Genomic DNA, 19,017 nt, shown 5'->3' on the forward strand with positions numbered 1-19,017 from the left:
ATATGTAAAATTCACTGTCTGTATTTAATCAAGTCTATGTTTCCCACTTTTGATTCAGATCCTTCAGTAGGTTAGGGGCCCTGCAAGCTCTCAAAATGAAAGCAAGTCACCAACACTACCAGTTATGTATCAACCGGTTTTAATATGCACATGTCTTAAAATAGGAAGGTGTCATAAACTAGCTTGCACCAAAAACAAACCTAAATTAACTTTTGGTAGGAGTAACTATCAATGTCTCCTCTCTTGCTATGAAACTTGGGAAAACCTTTCCCATCATCAATGAACTAATCTTACTAAAATCAAGTCTTTCTGTACAATTATGAAGCTTAAAGGCTCTTTCCTTTCAACTGATGGAGGCCAAGGACAGTCTGCACCACTGCATCTTCTGAATGAGTCCCCTTTCCCTGTGTAGCAGGAAGGTCACACACTGAAAAGCAAAAGCCCCGAAGACCGAGAACACCAGGCAAATGCCTGTCCATGCTCACCACTTCGTCCTCGGTCCAACACTTCTCGATCAGCTTAGGCACAGGCTTCTTTACCAGGCGCTGCAGGGCTTTGCCAGCATCATAAGCACTTTCATGTAGCTAAAACAACAACAATTTTAGTTAGTTAACTGCACCAAATAACAGAACTGGAAGCATATCAATAAAATGCAAACCCTGCAGGGGCTGGCTGGTAGCTCAGTTTGTTAGTGTGTAGTGTTGTAACACCAAGGTGGAGGGTTTGGATCCCCATACTGGCCAACCACCAAAAACAAAACAAAACAAACAAGCCCTGCATTTACTCTCTCTAATAGAAGAATCGTGAAAGGGACATACAGACTTGATCATTTTAATCAATGCGGTAATTTGTTCTCATCCAACCATCCCCCCCAGTTCCAGTTATTCTGGGAGAGGTAGACAGGTCTGGCAGAAAACTCTTTGGCAATAATAGGAATAGGATTAAGAACAACAAAGCGGGCCGACCCTGTGGCTCACTCAGGAGAGTGTGGCGCTGGGAGCACAGCAGCGCTTCCGCCACCGGTTCGGATCCTATATAGGGATGGCCGGTTCACTCACTGGCTGAGCGCGGTCACAAAAAAGGACAAAAAAAAAAAAAAAGAACAACAAAGCAAACATGCAGTGAACATGTGGCCCGGCACAGTGCTCAGCACATTCCATGTGCTCCTTTTCTTACCTGCTCCTATGAGGCAAGTATTCTTTCATTTCATCTTACAGGATAGGAACAATAATCACCCCACTTAACACATGAGGAAACTGAGCACAGAAAGATCAAGCACAGGTGCTCACCACACTGAGCGAGTAGGTGGTGAGCCGAGACTCAAACCCAGAAGGACGCACACTCTTACTCCCCACAGCAGCCAAAAGACATGCTAGACTATGTGCTTTCCTTTTAGCATTAAAATATTTCAACCGTAGTAACCTCATTAAAAAACAATTAAAGTGCCTAAAATATAAGCGTTTTAAAGAAAATAATTCTGTAACAGTCCGCTAATTTTTCAGTACACATGAATGAAGATGCTGGCTCATCTACACATTCCCTTTCGGACCACACTTCTCTTTTGTCAAAGCTAATCCACTTCTCTTACCCCATTTCTTTTCAACCCTGTGTACTGCTGGGCACCACTGACCCCTTCCTCCCTTGCGAAGACACTCCTGCCATGGCCTCTATGACCCCATCCACTCCTGCCCCCTGAGTCCCAAGTTGCAGATGATGGAAAGAAACAGCACGTAGAGGGATCCTCTTGCTCAATCTACCTCCCCAGACATGGCTGTGCCTCCAAAATTCTCACTGGAAACCGCTCTTTTCTTTACACATCTTGTCCCGACACAAGAATTAGTTTTGGCTAAGACTAGTATCTCCAGTACCCAACACAGTCGGTAGCATAAGATGATACATCAGAAACACTTGCTAAATTAATAAATAAAAGAACAAATAAATGCCTCCAATTATTGTCCCTAGATAGACTCAATCCAAGTCTAAATCTTAATTTATCTGAACTCAATCAGCCATATGTTGACTGAGTGCCTATTACTCAGGCAATTGTTTCAGGCAATGTACAAGGCCCTGGGATGCAGAAGTGAACAACACAGGCAGAGGAATCCCTGCCCTCATGGAGTGGACATTCTGATCTTTTCACCTGTGCTTCAATCCCTTATTTAAATAATTCACCAGCATTTGCTGAACACCAGGACAAGTAAAGCACAAATCCTAGTAAGTCACAATTCTTATTTCCAGAAAACTCACACACTAGTGGGAATACAACCATATAACTTAAAAAGACCAAGCAACAAGGGTGTGTTAATTACTATCACCTAGGTGTAGGCAAAGAGCTACAGAATCCCAAGAGGAGAGATCTGTGTGTTTCCTCTTTCTACTGGAAGAATTATGAAAAGGACATGCAGACTACCTTCCTAGCAAATGCTTGAGCCCCAGGGCTAGCACACAGTAAGCTGGCAATAAATATTTATTGAATGAAATAAATAAATACTTGAAACAGACAAAGCAAGTCTTTCTTCTTACTAACTGCTATTGGAAAGGATATCACAAATAGCCATTTTCATTTCTCACTTGGTGAAACAGAAGGTATTAAAATTTTAAATTTCCAGAGCACTCTCACAGTTTAGAGAACACCTATTTATTTTAAATCAAGACTAAGAACTCCAGCCTGTATGTTAACTATAACAGTAAGCTGACAACCTTAATATAAAACACCTACAAGAATGATTAATGCTGGATCCCTCTTTGGAGTGGTAGAATAGTGACTAAACATAAGCTTATTTATATTTGTGACATTCATTATTAGGCCATTTCTAAAATAAAATACTACTATAATTTGCAAATGTTTGAAATGGTCACTGTCCATCTAGCCTTCTTTCAAAGGCATAAAAAGATTTAAAATAAGGTTAGAGTTTCATACTTTGTCTAATATCCAGAACAAGTAGATATTTGCCAACTTCTATAATATGAAGATTTATAATGAGAACTTAACATGGGGAACTGAATAAAAGGAAAAACTGCATGTCTACTCAATTTCAAAAGCACACATTTTAGTGATAATTTAAAACCAAATCAAGTTGATCAAATCATAAATTTCTAATAAAAAGCTCGTGGAAAAATTAACAGCTTGTAAGAGGTAATTACAGTGTACGAGGTAATTGTAAAACAAATGTGAAAAACTATGGACTTTGGAGCCAGACTGCCTGGGTCCAACTTTTTTTTTTAATTAACTTTTTTTTACTGAATCATGACTGATTATACACATTTTGGGGTTTCAACGTTGAAGTGTCAATATTACTCGCATATACGCTATCACAACTTGTACTTATTTTTCACACCCTTTATCTAATCTCTCTTCCCTCCCTCCCCCTTCCAGTAACCCTAGATTTCTTCCCTCCTTCTGGAAGAGTAAGTTACTGTTGATTTGTTGCCTAGATGACCTGTTCCGTGCTGAAAGAGGTGTATTCAGGCTCCCCACTATTATCAGAGTAGATGCTTCTGTCACTCTCCACAAAGTAGAGGCTTTGTGGAGAGTGACATCCTCTTCTTCTCTTTGGTCTCTGCTGGTGACTCTCCTTGTGTCAATGAACTTGAGTGGCTGACAGGTCATCTACATGGTGGTTGTGGCGTCTAGCCACTTTGGCAGCAGCTGTGGCTATCATGGTGGCTGTGGTGGGCCACCCACATGGAAGTGGTATTTCTGGCGTGCTCCTTGCCTGGTTGAAGGAGGAAGGGTTGGTCCCTGGCTCCATCTGTTTTTACATTCTGAGATGCTGTTGCGGAGCAGTTGGGTGGGAGGGGGAAGGAAATAGGGTGGGAGTAGGAGGAAGGAGGGGCAGTGTAGTTGAAGCCCCTGGCACCCCCCTCATTCCTGCAGGGGAGTCCAGGGGGTTTCCAGGGGTGGCTTGGTCGTTGCTAGGCTGAATGCTGGTGTTGGGGAGGTGTGACTGAAGTCCTCAGTCCCCTACTGCCCTGGCTCGGGAGACCAGGGGGCTTCCAGCTGTGGTTTGGTGGTCGTTGCTGGGCTGGATGCAGATGTCAGGGGTGTGTGGCTGAAGCCCTCGGCCCTCCACTGCCCTGACTTGGGAGCCTGGGGTGTTTCCTATGGTGGCTCAGTGGTCATCGCTGGGCTGGTTGTGGGTGTTGGGGGGCATGACTGACGCCCCAGCCCTTCCTGCTCCCTGGCTTGGGGGTCCAGGGGACTTCGGGTCCTTCCAGGTTTTATAGGTATTCTTTGGTGAAGTGAATCTTTACTAGTTAATATCAAACTTTGTCTCTGGTCTGTGGGTATTTTGTTTCTTCTTTCAGTTCTGTGTTGGATTATTCACTGTTTTCACTACTTAAACTCTGCACTGGAACTAATTTGTCATCCTTTGCTTACTTCTAAAATGGGGGAACTTCCTGTGGGGACCAGCACTTGAGCTCTGTGGTTGAGCTAAATTATTGCTTAGCTGCTGATTCCCTGGGGAAGGCTTTTTGTGCAGCTCAGGTGTTAACGGTTAACTCTGTAGGTACTTCCGGGTCTTGTGAGGTCTGGTACACCTGCGTTATGTGGAAACTCTGGTCTGGGCCTGAGTATTTTCAGCAAATTGCACCCCTGCAGTTCTATACTCCTGATCAGTCTACACAGAGTAGGCCTGTGCTGATTGGAAGGCAGATCAGCTGTTCATGCTGTATCCCAATGTTCACCCAGTGGCCCGTCTCCCCCAATGCCAGCACTCCACACACTTTCCATGGGACAGGCTGTGCACTGGTCCCATGCAATGACTCACTGGCCTCTGAGTGGCTCCTTTTTCCAGTTGTTCTGGCTCCTCACTCCTATGTGGGTCCACAGGAACCCTGTTAGTGGTCTTGCTGGCCTGGGGGCCACCAAGGCCCGCTTCTCCCCTGCCATCTCCAAGCAACTTCATCTGAAGGGCACAACTGTAGCTTTTGCCAGCTCTTGCTCCATGTGCTCACCAGGGCCAGACTTGAAGTGGCCGGGATTCGAAATGGTGGGAGCGATCCTTTCTTTCTCTCACCATGGCTTCTCCTGCCTTTATGAACTCCATAAGTCTCTCCCTCCTCTTCCCCTGATCTCTGGCGGCCCTAGCTTGGCTGTTGTTGCTTTTTAACAGTTGTAAATTGGTTGATTTGTGGGACAGAGTGACGCTGGGGACCGTCTATTCCACTCTCCCAACTGGAAGCCCTTTGCCTGGGTTCAACTTCTAACTCTACTACTCTAGGTGTATGTGACCTTGAGCAAGTTACTTATCCTCTTTGTGCCTCAATTTTGACATCTTTAAAAATGAGTAAACAACTTCTTAGAGCTATTGTGAGGAAAACAGAAAATGTGTTGCTACTTCTTTTAAAAAGGAAAGAAAAAAAAAAGCAATCTCATCTAAATTTTCATCAATTTTCCAGATTAGAGTATAGCCTTTCCAGAGACAGAAAAGAATCTAAGCTATAAACAAAAACCACTTTTTTTTTTTTTTTTGGTCATTTTTTCGTGACCGGCACTCAGCCAGTGAGTGCACCGGTCATTCCTATATGGGATCCGAACCCGCGGCGGGAGCGTCGCCGCGCTCCCAGTGCTGCACTCTACCGAGTGCGCCACGGGCTCAGCCCAAACAAAAACCACTTATGGTTCACATAATTACCCATGTTAATACCTTATGAAATTTGATTAAAACTGTGATATAGTACGCAGGAAAATTTTTTAGGTTTTAAATTTTATGACCCTGGTACCAGGAAATTACATAAGGCCCACTCCAAAAGTGAACTGCTGAGTGGATGAAGTTAAATCAAATGCCATTCATCCCTATGACATTCTTGCCTTTTGGTGAACCAAGAAGAGCTTTAAACTACAGCTGGAAGAAATGTTTTGAATAACTTGCTGAGCTTCTTGTGGTTGCTTGGTTTATTAGAGGATGGCTACTGCCTGCACAACGCCCCTCAGCTAAGTTTCTAGTGAGGTGCTTAATGGAGAATGAGGCATTTCCTCTAAACATATCCCAGCATTCATGCTTTCTTTACAAAACTTTTATTTCAGAGAGTAGTACCTCCCCCTGAAGAAACTGTTGCGATGTATGTGGTAACCCGGGCTTCTATCCCTTACTCTGTTCTCTAAATAATCAGTAATTCCGTTCTTAAATTTGATCCACTGTCTGCCTGGCCTACTTAAAATATTCCTATTTCTGACCTTTCCATGATATAAACCCAATAAATATTTACAGTACCTATCCCACCCACCCCTATGCAAAGACACATTTAAAAAGTAAAAAATGTGGGATTATTTATTAAAAGTGGTAAAATATTTTTTAAATGAATGAAGTTAGGATACTATTGTGCTCTCATCCATTCTTCATGGGAGCCAGCACAAAAGTTGGGTCAGGTGGCTGTTCTGGCATGCCCTCCTCCTCAGTTCCCTTTCTAAAGGGGGCAAAACTTGTTCTGAATATTAGACACTGACTTCCATTTTCCAGGAATCTTGTCTGAGAAAATTCTAAGAGAGAGCATTATATCTTTGAAGAAATGCTTTAACTATATTTTATTAGAGAAAAAGTTTTAACATAATAGAAGTTATTATGGCCTACACAGACAGCTTCACAGCAGGTAGGATTATCTTTAGAGCACTTTGGGGAAAATTATTAGAGTTCAGGAAATCTTTCATTCCTTCAACACATATTTATTGAGTGCTCACTATGCCAGGCACACTTCTAGGTGCTGGGATGGATAAAGCTGTGAACGACAGTGATGATGAATGTCTAAAATATATGACTGAGAATGGTGTACACTCTGAGAATCAGTGTAAAGTACCACTCGAGTACGACACATCCATCTGAACGTCACATCTAACTCTAGGGCCCTAAAAGGTTGGGTTCTACCTTCTTTGCTTAATCCATCATAAGCAAGTAATCGTTTGTTTTCTGTATGATTATAAGGGTTTTCGTTCTTTAGATGGGAGACAAAATAATGTTCAAGGAAGAGCTAAACGGATATTCCTCACATAAATTAGAGTTGATAAGTTTACCAAAATACTAGCTACCGTAAAGCTCTAAAAGTTGTCATAAAAATTTTTTTCTAATATAGCATCAAGCTCTGAAGGACTGAAATAATTGCATTTTGTGAAAAACATTATGTGGGTTTCAAATTTTAAACACCTGGTCATGACCACACAGATATATCTACATAAGTCAGGAAATGCAATGCAGGTGTCCCAATATTGCTAAGGTGAAAGGCCCATTAACATGAATAAGACTTTCTACCATTTTCGTACAGAAGGCTGCTCAAAGAAATTGCAGTGAAGACATGAGGGGCGGGGGAGGCAGAGAAGGGGCCCTCAAAGTCTTACAGCTTCACTTTGTAGCCATGGAAAAGCAATTAAACCGAGATAATTAAACCTTTCCGTCCATTTTGCAGCCAAGCAAGGCTGGTAATATCTGGGATTAAATGCAATTTTAATGTAGAGTGTGGAGAATTGTACATTTTGGAGCTACTGGAAAAAGATCACTGCAAAAGCAGGGACCAAGATTCAGCATCTTTACTCAATCAGCTTCCAATCTCTGAAAGCTACCGATGGGAGAAGCACTTAGATCTTACACCATCCCCATCACCCTGCCAACCACTAAAGCAGGATGCCACTTAGCAGAAACCACTTTCAAATTCATCACCACAGGTGTGTGCTGGGTGTTTTGTGTGCATGTGTTTTAATCCAATGATAAAGGAAACATTTACTTGTAAATCTGTCTGCCTCTTTTCCACATCACTAAACGGTATGACTGTACTTCTACACAAGTGAAATCTATCTTCCTGAAACCACAGGTCAAGATCTGGGATTTACGCAGGGGAATTTGATATCAAAATGGTGATTTTTAACCAATACACTAGCCTTTCGAGTCATTTCATCACAGAACTATCCCTGTTTTACTGTTTTCCAGCAATTTGTCCTTGGGCACCTGGGCTTGCTCCACAGAATCCTCAGAGGTATGTTCTTTCCTTTATTTTTGGTTTGTGCACTGAAAGAGCAAACGTGAACTCTTCTCCCATTAGGCGTCCAGCCCTCTTCCACCACCTTTTGCATCACAATTCCCAATGCCCATGAGATCCAGTGCGACATCCCAGCTTTAGATGCAGGCTGCTCACACCATATTCCCTTTGCCTTCCATTCATTCAATGAAGAGTTACTGAGCAACTCCTTATGCGAGTTACTGGGCTAGCAATGGGGATATAGTGTAAAGACAGGCATGTGTGAATTATGCACAGCAGATGTGTAAGAAATTTGAGTGCTAAAACAATAATAGCAGTTTGGTTCCACTGTAACAAAAATAACCACTACATTGAATCACTCAGAGCCAAAAACACTGTGCCATATGTAACTGTACACACTTAGCCAGTTGCATAAAAAGCTCTCAAAGACTCCAGGTGCGAAGCAGCCCCTTCTCCATAAATGATCAAATAGTCAATGCCTTCTTAGCTTAGTGAAAACAGCACAGGATTTGAGGCAAGAGATCAATTCTCTATTACCAGCTTTGCCTTAAACTAGTTGAGTTGAGGTTTTCACCTGTCAAATGGGCATAACACCACCAGCACTTAGCTGTGTCACAGAATAATGGAAAACATTAAATGATAAAACACAATGTGTCAAGATATAAAATGTAAAATAGCTATAAACTGTTTAGTGATATCATCATGGGGAGTAATATTTTCGATACATGGCTCTTACTGAAGACTATTCAAACAACCAGAAGTTCAATAGAGCCGACCGATGCTGGTAGTCACTATACATCTGCAATTGTCTTGTTACAGCCTCTGACCTCTTCCTGATTAGCAGAAAGAAAGGATCATGCTACAAGAAGAAAAATACACTTCTGTATAATTGCCTATGTTAAATCTGCTACTCTCACTCTGCCTGACTAATCAGTCCTTGCTTATTACTTTCTATAATTTAATATATATAAGTACCTTACTGGCAAGCTTCTCAAAAGAATAAATAATGTTTAATGACTGCCTACAGTTTAATTAACTCATGATTGAACTTCTCATGGATTGCTATAAACATTAAATTATACCCTTCCTCCAAGCTGCCATGGATAGAAATTGTTTCAAGCTTTAACTCTCCTGCCTAAACAATTCTGAAATTTCAGCAAATCTGTGTGTTAGAGAGGTAAGAAAATCAACCTTAATTCCTGGTTATAAAGTGTATTATTTCATAGAGCAAGGACAAGGTCTTAATTTAAATGAGATTGAAAATGTGCACATGTCCGAACACCTCATTTATATTACAGCAGTCATTAAACATCTCTGGATCTTGGGCAGTCTTTATTAGCATAAACTCTGTGTATTACCACAAGGTTTCAAGTTTCTACTCTGGCTTCTCATTGTAGCTGCCATTTTCTGTCTGCATGATGTTGCAAATAAATTTTCCTGTTGGCATGGCTCAGCTGTCAGGCACCTCTGTTCTATAATGAACCCATGAATTACATCTCTCTGCTCTGACATCTCTGGTCTCACACATCAAAATGTTGTTCTTCAACTGTAATTTATAACTTAATTTAAATGTCCCTTTTCCCGTGACCTTTTTAGATCAAATAGCATTGCATCTGGCAGTTTCTACTACACCAAAGCATCCTTTTGCAATTACTGCCATTATAATAACTGTAGAAAAAACCTACCTGAGTTAGACTGTGTTCAGGCTAAATATTGAATAATTGCAGTCCATTAAGAATAATATTAGATTTCAAAGTCTTTTGTGCTGCAAAATATCCTATTTATGTAAGAAATTGCCAGAATAACTTAGGAAGAAAAAAGTTGGGATTTGGAATAGATCTTAAAATTCTTCATGTAGTTTTTATTATCTCAGCTATAACATAAATGAGAAAGAACTTGCTGAAATCTATCCAAGACAGAATTTAAAAAAAAAAATTTTCTCATAAACCATGATTCACAGATGTCAATACATTTTTCATTTATACCACCATTACTATGACCTAGTACCAAGTATAAAATATGATACACATATACATAAAAAAACTAGAATTAAAACTAAAAGCACAATGTTTATTTTTGTTTGGCATTATCACTCCAAATCATGCTACTTAAGCACCAGAGAGGCTAAATTTGTGCTCCCATAAGAATATTCAGACATTTCAGAAATAATGGAAAAGACACAGCATTTAACTGCTAAAAGTAGAATTTGAGGGAAAGGTCCAGTTAATTTTCAGAAGAAAATGCAAAGTCACTAAACCAACCATCCCTCTTTATCCATCCTTTCTGAATAACTATACTGTTCCAGCAACTATGCCAGTCCCCAGAGTCACACAGGACAAAGGAGGGAGGACCAACATTTGCTGAGCAAGTGCATAGTGTGCTAGGAACTATGTTGTAGGTCTTAATGATTTCATCATTGCACACACCACTCTTTTGTGGCGAGGGTACTAAAAATGAGGAAACAAAACCAAGAGGTTCAGTATCTTGCTCCAGGCCACTCCCTAGCAAGCACAGTGCAAGGATTCTAAGATAAATCCATGTTCTAGGAAGAAGTCAGAGACGTAGTCCCCACCCCAGAATGTCTCTACTGAAGCAGTTCAGCACAGGCAATCTGGTGGGAGTGACGGGCCTTTCAGTTGCAATGACACAGCAAGCACACTGTCTTTTCTTAACTTGGGGCTTGGAGCTGAAGGTGGGTAGAGGAAAGGAGAAAACCAGCAGCTCAGAGAAGAAGAAAGACACACATACAAACAAACTAAATAAATGCTATCATGAAAACACTCAAGCGTGTCAATGAACGCCAATGGGGATGACATTTACTCTGTCTGGAAAATCCAATATGACTCTGCAGAGTAGGTTTTGAAAATCAATAATCAGTGTAATATAATTAACCTTGCCTATACTTAACGAACAGCAACAGCAAAATAAACAAACACCATTCTAGGAGCAAGTAAAAATAAGCAGTAATATGTCTAGGTAACGTCTCACTTATAACTGAATTTCCTTAGACTGATTCAGCATTGCCATATTTCTCATTCATGATGAGATCCCACATAACACTGTATTAGCAGGTCATTATCTCCTGGCTATGGTATTTTTGAAGGTATTCTAGACCCACAGGAAGAGAAGCCTCAGCCAGCAAGGAGATTAGAAAATAAGCATCAAATGCTGGTGCTTCAACTGAGGCCAGTTAAGCTATTTTGAAAATACAGAAATACCACATGTTCTCACTTATTGGTGGGAGCTAAAAATTAATATACAAATTCACACACACACACACACACACACACACACACACACAAACCGGGGGGGGGGGGGGAAGAAGACATAACAACCACAATTACTTGAAGTTGATACGACAAGCAAACAGAAAGGACATTGTTGTGGGGGAGGGGGGGAGGGAGAAGGGAGGGAGGTTTTGGTGATGGGGAGCAATAATCAGCCACAATGTATATCGACAAAATAAAATTTAAAAAATAAATAAATAAATAAAAAATAAAAAAATAAAAAAAAAAAAGAAAATACAGAACAAACCAAACTCTGAATGTCTTGGCCATTTTTTATTATCTAGTTTGAGGCCCTATCCGATGTTGTGTTCATGCAAACATAAACACCAAGAAAAGCCTGAGGAGGTCCTGGTACCAAAGGCACAGGCTTGCTAGTTCTGCAAACTTGAAGCCTAAACAGGACAGGGTTCCTGGCTCTGGCTCTGATTCAAACCTCAGCTCTGCCACTAGCTGTGTGACATGAGGCAAATTAATTATCTCACTAAACCTCAGTTTTCTCAGCTGCAGAAAGGGAGAATAGACTACCTGTTTTCAAGGACTGTTGAGGATGAAACAAGGTCAGTGGTCATCACTGATGTTAGGAAACGTTCAGTTAGGACAGCTGACCAGAAAGAGATGGGACTGGATGGCAGTCATGGGGAAGAAACACAGGACAAGGAGCGAAGGCCAAGACCTGCAGCCGGAGACTTTTACTTCAGAGGGAGAAGAGCTACTCTGTGACCACGTGGTGACACTAGGAAGTGTGTCTGTCTGCTGAGTGGGGAGAATGGGCTTTGACTCCGCTCGCGGTAGGCACGGAGAACAAGCTGCAGAGCACATGGTGTGAATCTTACTCTGCAGCTTGTGACAGGGTGAGAGATGGGGCTGAGAAGGGAGGCCACAGAGCTTGGTGATCTGTTGGGAACTTAGAGAAACTCCGAGTCTGGGGAAACCGGGAACCTCAGGAGAAAGAGTTAACAAGCTGTGCTGGGCACAGCAAACTTGTAGCCCTTCACTTCTTTACCTGTAACAGAAGGGGCTGAAGTAGGTAATTTTTCAGAACTTCCCAGTTTTTAACATTCCTTCACTTTATACAAATTTTAAAGGCAAAATATTAAAAGACATTCTAAAACAATGAACGAATAGTAATATTATTAATACATTAATTTAGAAAAATAAAAAAACAAACACATAGCCACTGAAGGAGGCCAAATTCCTCAGGCCAAACACTTAATAGCTACTGCACAGGCTTCACTTACACCTTAGGAATTAAGGCTGTGCCTCTCCCTTTACAGTCTCTGTGAAAGCCGGAAGTTTATGCCACAGGTCTTTAAATGAAATTATGGATAATTGATCACTTGCACAGGTAACATGTATATAATCTCACTTCTCAGAAACAAAATCTTTCCTCCTGCTTTCTATATGAGTTCAGCCACAGAATAAAAAGAAAAGTGAGGGTGGTGGGGGGTCCAGGCTGCTAGCCAACTGTTCCTCAGGCAGGAGGACTCCCCAGCACTCATTAAATGGATCTACTGCGCAGATGCAGCTTGAGGCCACAGAAGAGAGGAAAGCTACAGGCACACTCATGAATCTAGACCATTTATGCTGTTTCTCTGAATGATAATTGTCAGCTGGGAAAGACATATGTACACAAATGGAAATGGTTCAGGACCACAAGTTTCTCACAGCCTTGAAAACAGAAAAAGTATGTAGCCTGAAGGTGGGCAGAAGGCTAGGGGGTGACAGAAAAACCACAGTTCTATCCACCTCGTGGAAGTACTAGAAAACCTATCCACACGTGCTAAATTGACCTAGAAAGTGTCTGTAAATTGTTTTAAACAGATTCCTTCAGACAGTTAATTAAAAAGTACAAAAACATAAAAAATAAAAGTCAAGATGCATCAGCATTAAGAGAGAATCATTTACAGAAACTGCTTGAAATTCTACCTAGTAGAATTTTAAGCGAAGAAATAGTTGCTCCTAATCCACGGGGCTCAAACCTTAATCTCAGTGGTTTTTGATGAGTGATTCTAAGGTGGAACAAACAATATTACATTCAATCTTTTTGGCCCGATGATAAAGTTATGGAACAAAGAAGACCAAAGAGGCATACACTGAAGCATGTGTAAGTCTCCAGAGATGAGAAAATTTCTAAGAGACTGCTCTCTTATCTAGAAACTTCAGCCAAGAACACAGCTTTAGTAACTAAAAAAATAAGCAAAAGCCCTCTGCACAACCAAAGCAGTGTCCCCAAACAATGACCCTGAAGAGGCAAGAGACCCCTGATTCTGAGCCTTAGAGACTTAGCTACCTCACAATTCTGGTTTTCCTAGTTTAATAACAGGTCTCAAAAGGACAAATCAGAAAGACCATATGACATCAAAACAAAGGAGCAGCAGAAGAGAGTCTGACTGTGGGAGACACAAAAATTTGGCAAACTATTATGCAACAAGATCTCAAACTCTAACAGTCACACATTATTTTGTGTAATGGCCACCTGTAATAATCACTCAGAGGCATGGAGGAATGTCAGACTTGATTTAAGAATATATGAAAATGTACAACTCGTTTCTGAAATGGAAAAAAGAAAGAAAAGGAAAGGATGAAAAGAAAGAGCAAATATTCCTAAAAATGCTTGGATAACTGGTACTCCAAAGTACTGGAGTGCACTTAAGACACAGCCCAACAGTATTGTGGGTGAAGAGAAGGCAGGCCAACCCACAGGCAGGGCAGAGGGAGGCAGTCCAGTAGAGTTATCTAAAAACCCCAGCAAGTGGTCAGGTAGGGGAAAACATCCAGTCTTCTGGAGAAGAGGGTTGTCCGGGGCAACACAAGTGGTCAGAGTCTAACAGATATAGGACTAGAAACTGGAACAGATGCCAGAGACTTGAACAAGCTGTAACTCAGGGGTAACCCGGGCTTACCACAGGCCAGCTCATAGATCAAGCCCACAAACAACACAAGATATTGCCCACAAAGGCCCCTGAGGAGCAATGCCCTCTGTACACTATCGTGCCCAGGCTGGGACTGGGGCAGGCTGGACCTAGAGTTTCAGGGAGCTGAGATAGAGGCTGAGGAAGAAATACTAGGCAACCTGGGAGATCAGAATGAATCAGTTAATATGGTAGTTAATATGACAATTTTATCTAAATAAATAGCTCTTTGCATAGAGAAAGCCAAATATTCCTTATAGTACTTTATAAATCAAATGTCCTCAGATGTTACAGAAATATCAGTCATTACTGAAAGTATTTTACACTCTCAATATTAGAAGGTCCACATTTAAATCTAAATAAGTCAAAACAGATAGAAAAGGATAGAAAATAATAATAAACTACCACAAAAAACTCAAAATAAGTACTATATTTATTTTAGTAATACTTTATATAATAGCAATTTTAACTTTGGTAGCCAAAAAATGACCACCAGAAGATATCCATATCAAATCCCTGGAACCTTTCAATGTGACCTTATTTGGAAAAAGGGTCTTTGCAGATGTGATTAAGTTAAGGATCTTGAAAGCAGGAGTGGATTCTAGGTTATCCAGGTGGGCCCTAAGTCCAGCGATGGATTATAAACAGAGGCAGTAGAGAAATGCAGCCAAGAGAAGACACAGACACATGGAGAGAAGACACTGTGAAGACGAGCAGAGGGAGGTGGCCACAAGCCAGAGTGCCAGCAGCCACCAGAGTTGGGAGAAGTAAGAACGGGTTCTTCCCTACGGAGCTGGAGGGCCTGTGGCCCTGCTGACACCTTGGCTTCAGATTTACAGACTCCAGAGCTGTGAGACAGTAAATTTCTGTCGTTTTAAGTCACCAAGAAGCCAGAGGAAACTAATATACCAACCTTCAAAATTTGGGGGTAAAGAAATAATTTAGGAGAGGTATAAAAAAGCATTCTGAACTATACTTCAAACTAGTGTAGGAAACATATACTAGGACCAATATTATAAATGTTAGTATTTTATAGTACATTTTAAAACTTACAATAATATATGAGCCCCTTTGAAACTCATGGGCCTGATTTGTTCCAACGACGTACTTACTTAGGTTATCAACACCTTCATCAAATGCATTCCCTACAAGTGCTTAGCAAACAGCAGGAATTCAACATGATTATTACTGAATAAATGAGTGTGTGTGTGTGTGTGTGTGTGTGCGTGTGTGTGCGTGTGTGTGTGTGTGTGTGTAAGCCTCTTTTTAAACGTAAGAGGCTAAAGGCTCTTATTCCGAATTGCTAAATCTCTGTTATTAATGCTTAATATAGGATCAAAGATGTTAAAATTCTAACTGATCGATGTTAAGCAGACTTTTTCAAAATACCACATATATCTCAAAACATTTTACCACTTTTTAGCACAGAAAAAAATCACCTAAGAAAGAAATTTCTTAAATTAGTGAATGAACTTTCTAACTTTTGTCAAGCAACAGTAAAAGCTGAATTATATTCCTCAGTCCCAGTCTCAGAGCTGAGAGCCCAGGAAAGAAGATGGACACAGGCTATTGCATGAAGGATTTCTAGTTGAAAATTTCTAATTGGCTGAATAGCAAATCCTCCACATTACAGATTCACTGAACATTTCAAGAGGACTTCTATAAGACATCACCCTCAATTCTATCTTGTCCCTAAATTTAAATTCTTCTGCTCATAAATATAAGGCAGATGTGCTTGTTTGTTAATTTGTAGATGCTAACCACACTTACAGAGTTGTTATGAAGATTAAATTAATTCATTCATAAAAGGGACTCAAACTTTTGCCTAGAACGTAAGGATTTAACAACAAAAAAAATTTAATTTTATTGTTGTTATTAATGAAATCAGACAGTTTACCAATAGCTGGTACTTAATAAAATGAAAATAACTGTTATAACTTTAAGTCCTGTGCCTTGTTCAAAATTCAGTAGAAAAACTCAGGGTGGGAGAGAAATGGTCTAGCAAAGGCAAATATATGAAGAAAAACTAAATATCACAAAATAAGACAAAAACACAAGACAAAGAAGAATGTGACAAGCACACAGTCATATCCACTGAGACTGCACTTAGATGAGTTTTTAGGACAACTGAGGGGGTGTCTCCTTATTACCTTGCATTGATCAGGCCTGAGGAATGCTGTTCTAGTGCAGGTGCCACATTGCAAAAGACATACAGACAAAACTGACAAGGATGAAAAATAAAATGATTATATATAAAAATGGCTAATACCACAATATGAATGAAATTTGAAAACATTACCCTCAGTGAAAGAAACCAGTTACTAAAGCCCCCGCATATTGTATGAAACTGTTTATATGAGATGTCCAGAATAGGCAAATCCATAGAGACAGAAAATAGACTAGTGGTTGCCTAGGGCTGGGCGAGAGGGAGAAATCGAAATGGGGAGTGACTGCTAATGGGTACAGGATTTCTTTTTGGGGTGACAAAAATGTTCTAAAATTGATTGTGGTGATGATAGCACAAACATGTTAACATATTAAAAGCCATAAAAATTGTACACTGTAAATGGGTGAATTATATAGTACGTGAATCACATCTCAATAAAGCTGTAATATTAAAAAAAAGAAAAAAAAAAATGGCTAAAGAAACCTGAGAGTGGGTCACAAGGAAAAGCAAAGCTGGGACCACAGCTGTTAAGAGCTGCATTAGGAGCAAGAAAACTATAAAGAATCAGCAGCAAGACTTTTCTGTTAAAATTATCAAAAATAAAACTGCTGCTGCAATAAGTAACAAAGGTGCCATTATCAGAGGTTGTTAATGTAAGCAGGCTTCTACCTCCCCGTCCACCCCAGAGACACTTAGATAGCGCTCTCCGTTGTATTTAGGGGAAAGAAGAGAGTGAGGCGTGAACTTCAACTTTGAGTAAAACTACAGATTACCTGAAAAGGAACAGAATATTAGAGCATTAAATTCAAAAAAAGTCATCTCCATCCAAATGAGACAAAGAAAAAGAATAAATCATGTAATTTGTGTTAAAAGTGTTGTTACGTGGAACTTCACAACAGACGTGAGTTTATGAAGTTCTCAGCTCAAAGGGAGCCACATTGGTAAATTTCTAAACTTAAATCATTTTCAAAACAAAAGCTCAAAATGTTTCTAATAGGTCGAAGAACAATAAATAAAAGTTGAAATTTATGTTATTATACTGGTAATCAGATGAAAACATCCTGGTTATACCAGATCTCCACTGCACGGTTTCTTTCTGCATCTTCACTAATGCTATAATTAACAATACAGCATGCAGTAGACTCCAACATCCTGTTATTACATAAATAAAACACTAGCAACGGTGCTTGTCAAGATTGATTTACACGAGTGGCTGTTCTGAAATTTACTGGATTTCCATAATAAGAAACCATATAGCATATCAACTTTTCCCATTACTCTTTTCAACAAATCAAAACCTTGAAAGAAAAAAACCATTGTTCTACCTTAACCCCAGTTAGCAAACATTAACCATTTAATGTTAACTCATCTGAATGGAGAAATAGCAAAAAGGGAAGAGTTTAAGTAAAGGGTGTGGATATGGAATGACTGTCAAAGAATCCTGATCACACACTTTAGGCAAACTTGTTATAAAAGGGCCTCCTGGCAACACCTTATTTAGGAGCTGAGAAATACCCCACATTCATTTAAGCATGGCAAAGCTAATCCAGGTCCAGATGTGTTTGTGAAGTCCATTTAAGATGAACAAATAGAAAATCTGTGACAGAAATTCTATAAGACTTAATTTTTTTAGAATAAAAGAAAAATGAAAATGATCTTAGAGTAGGCTTATGTGCATATTCTGCTCTGCCATCTTTACAGCACCAAGTTCTGGATGTTCAAGTATGATATGAACTTGAACCTGATTTATTTATTCAATCATTCAACAAACATTTAGTACCTCTCTACTATGTACCAGGCATTGGACTAGGGCTCAGAAAACTAAGATGATTAATACTCAAGGGTTATAACACAATAGTGATATTTACAGATCTGCAATGAAAAACTATTAGGCCACAGGAAGCCTTGCTTCCTTTGTTGATGGAGATGTGGGTGTGCATAAATAAATAAGCAAACAAATATACACACTTTTGAATATGTAAAAAGCTTAATCCAAATGCCTAACAGCCATTCATATTTCAGGGAATAAAACTGTCCAGGCAGAGGTGAAATCATTGCTGCATGATTATAAATTTTACTAATATAAAGTGAGTATATGTATGTTTAGTGCTAGCAAAAAAAGGTAAACATAAAAATGACACATTACTGAGAAGGAGAAGTCAAAAGAATTTGAGTTTTATTAGGAAATGAGAAAGACACTTGAGCCCAAAGAATGAAATCCAGTATCAATTTAGTAAAAATAAGTCAGCATGGTATGTTTTTCTTTTTTTTTTGCGTGGGTGCAAGGGGAGTGTACCTGGCTGGTACAGGGATCCAAACCCTTCACCTTAATGCTATAACCCTAACCAACTGAGCAACCAGTCAGCCCCAGCATGATATTTTCTGGAAAACCTTAGTCTCAAACTATAGGGCCTTTTCTTCAGCTTCTAAGCATAAATATAAAGGTCTATTTAGTAAATGATCAAATAAATGTAAGCACTCAAAGATGGCTGAATTAAACCCATTAGGATAAGATAGGCCCTCTATTTATGTTTACAAATCGTATGTAAGCTCCAAGTGTGCAAGTACATACCTGAAACATTCACAGATACATTTCTAGACAAGATCTCCCAGGGGAAGTACCACTGCTGCTTCATATTTTAACATAATCTTATATTTAACATAACACACAAAAATACAAATG

General features: G+C 39.9%; 1 protein-coding gene across 4 annotated transcripts in view; it reads right to left on the bottom strand.

The window, feature by feature from the left end:
* The window catches only part of RERE (arginine-glutamic acid dipeptide repeats), a 397,225-nt gene that overhangs the window by 99,234 nt on the left and 278,974 nt on the right, over positions 1-19,017 (bottom strand). For all 4 annotated transcript variants that reach the window (XM_063107115.1, XM_063107114.1, XM_063107116.1 and 1 more), the window contains one exon: positions 486-584. In XM_063107115.1, coding sequence (XP_062963185.1) covers positions 486-584 — 99 coding nt within the window. The remainder of the gene's footprint in view (positions 1-485; positions 585-19,017) is intronic.

The sequence above is a fragment of the Cynocephalus volans genome, chromosome 8 (assembly GCF_027409185.1).
Source record: "Cynocephalus volans isolate mCynVol1 chromosome 8, mCynVol1.pri, whole genome shotgun sequence".
NCBI lineage: Eukaryota > Metazoa > Chordata > Mammalia > Dermoptera > Cynocephalidae > Cynocephalus > Cynocephalus volans.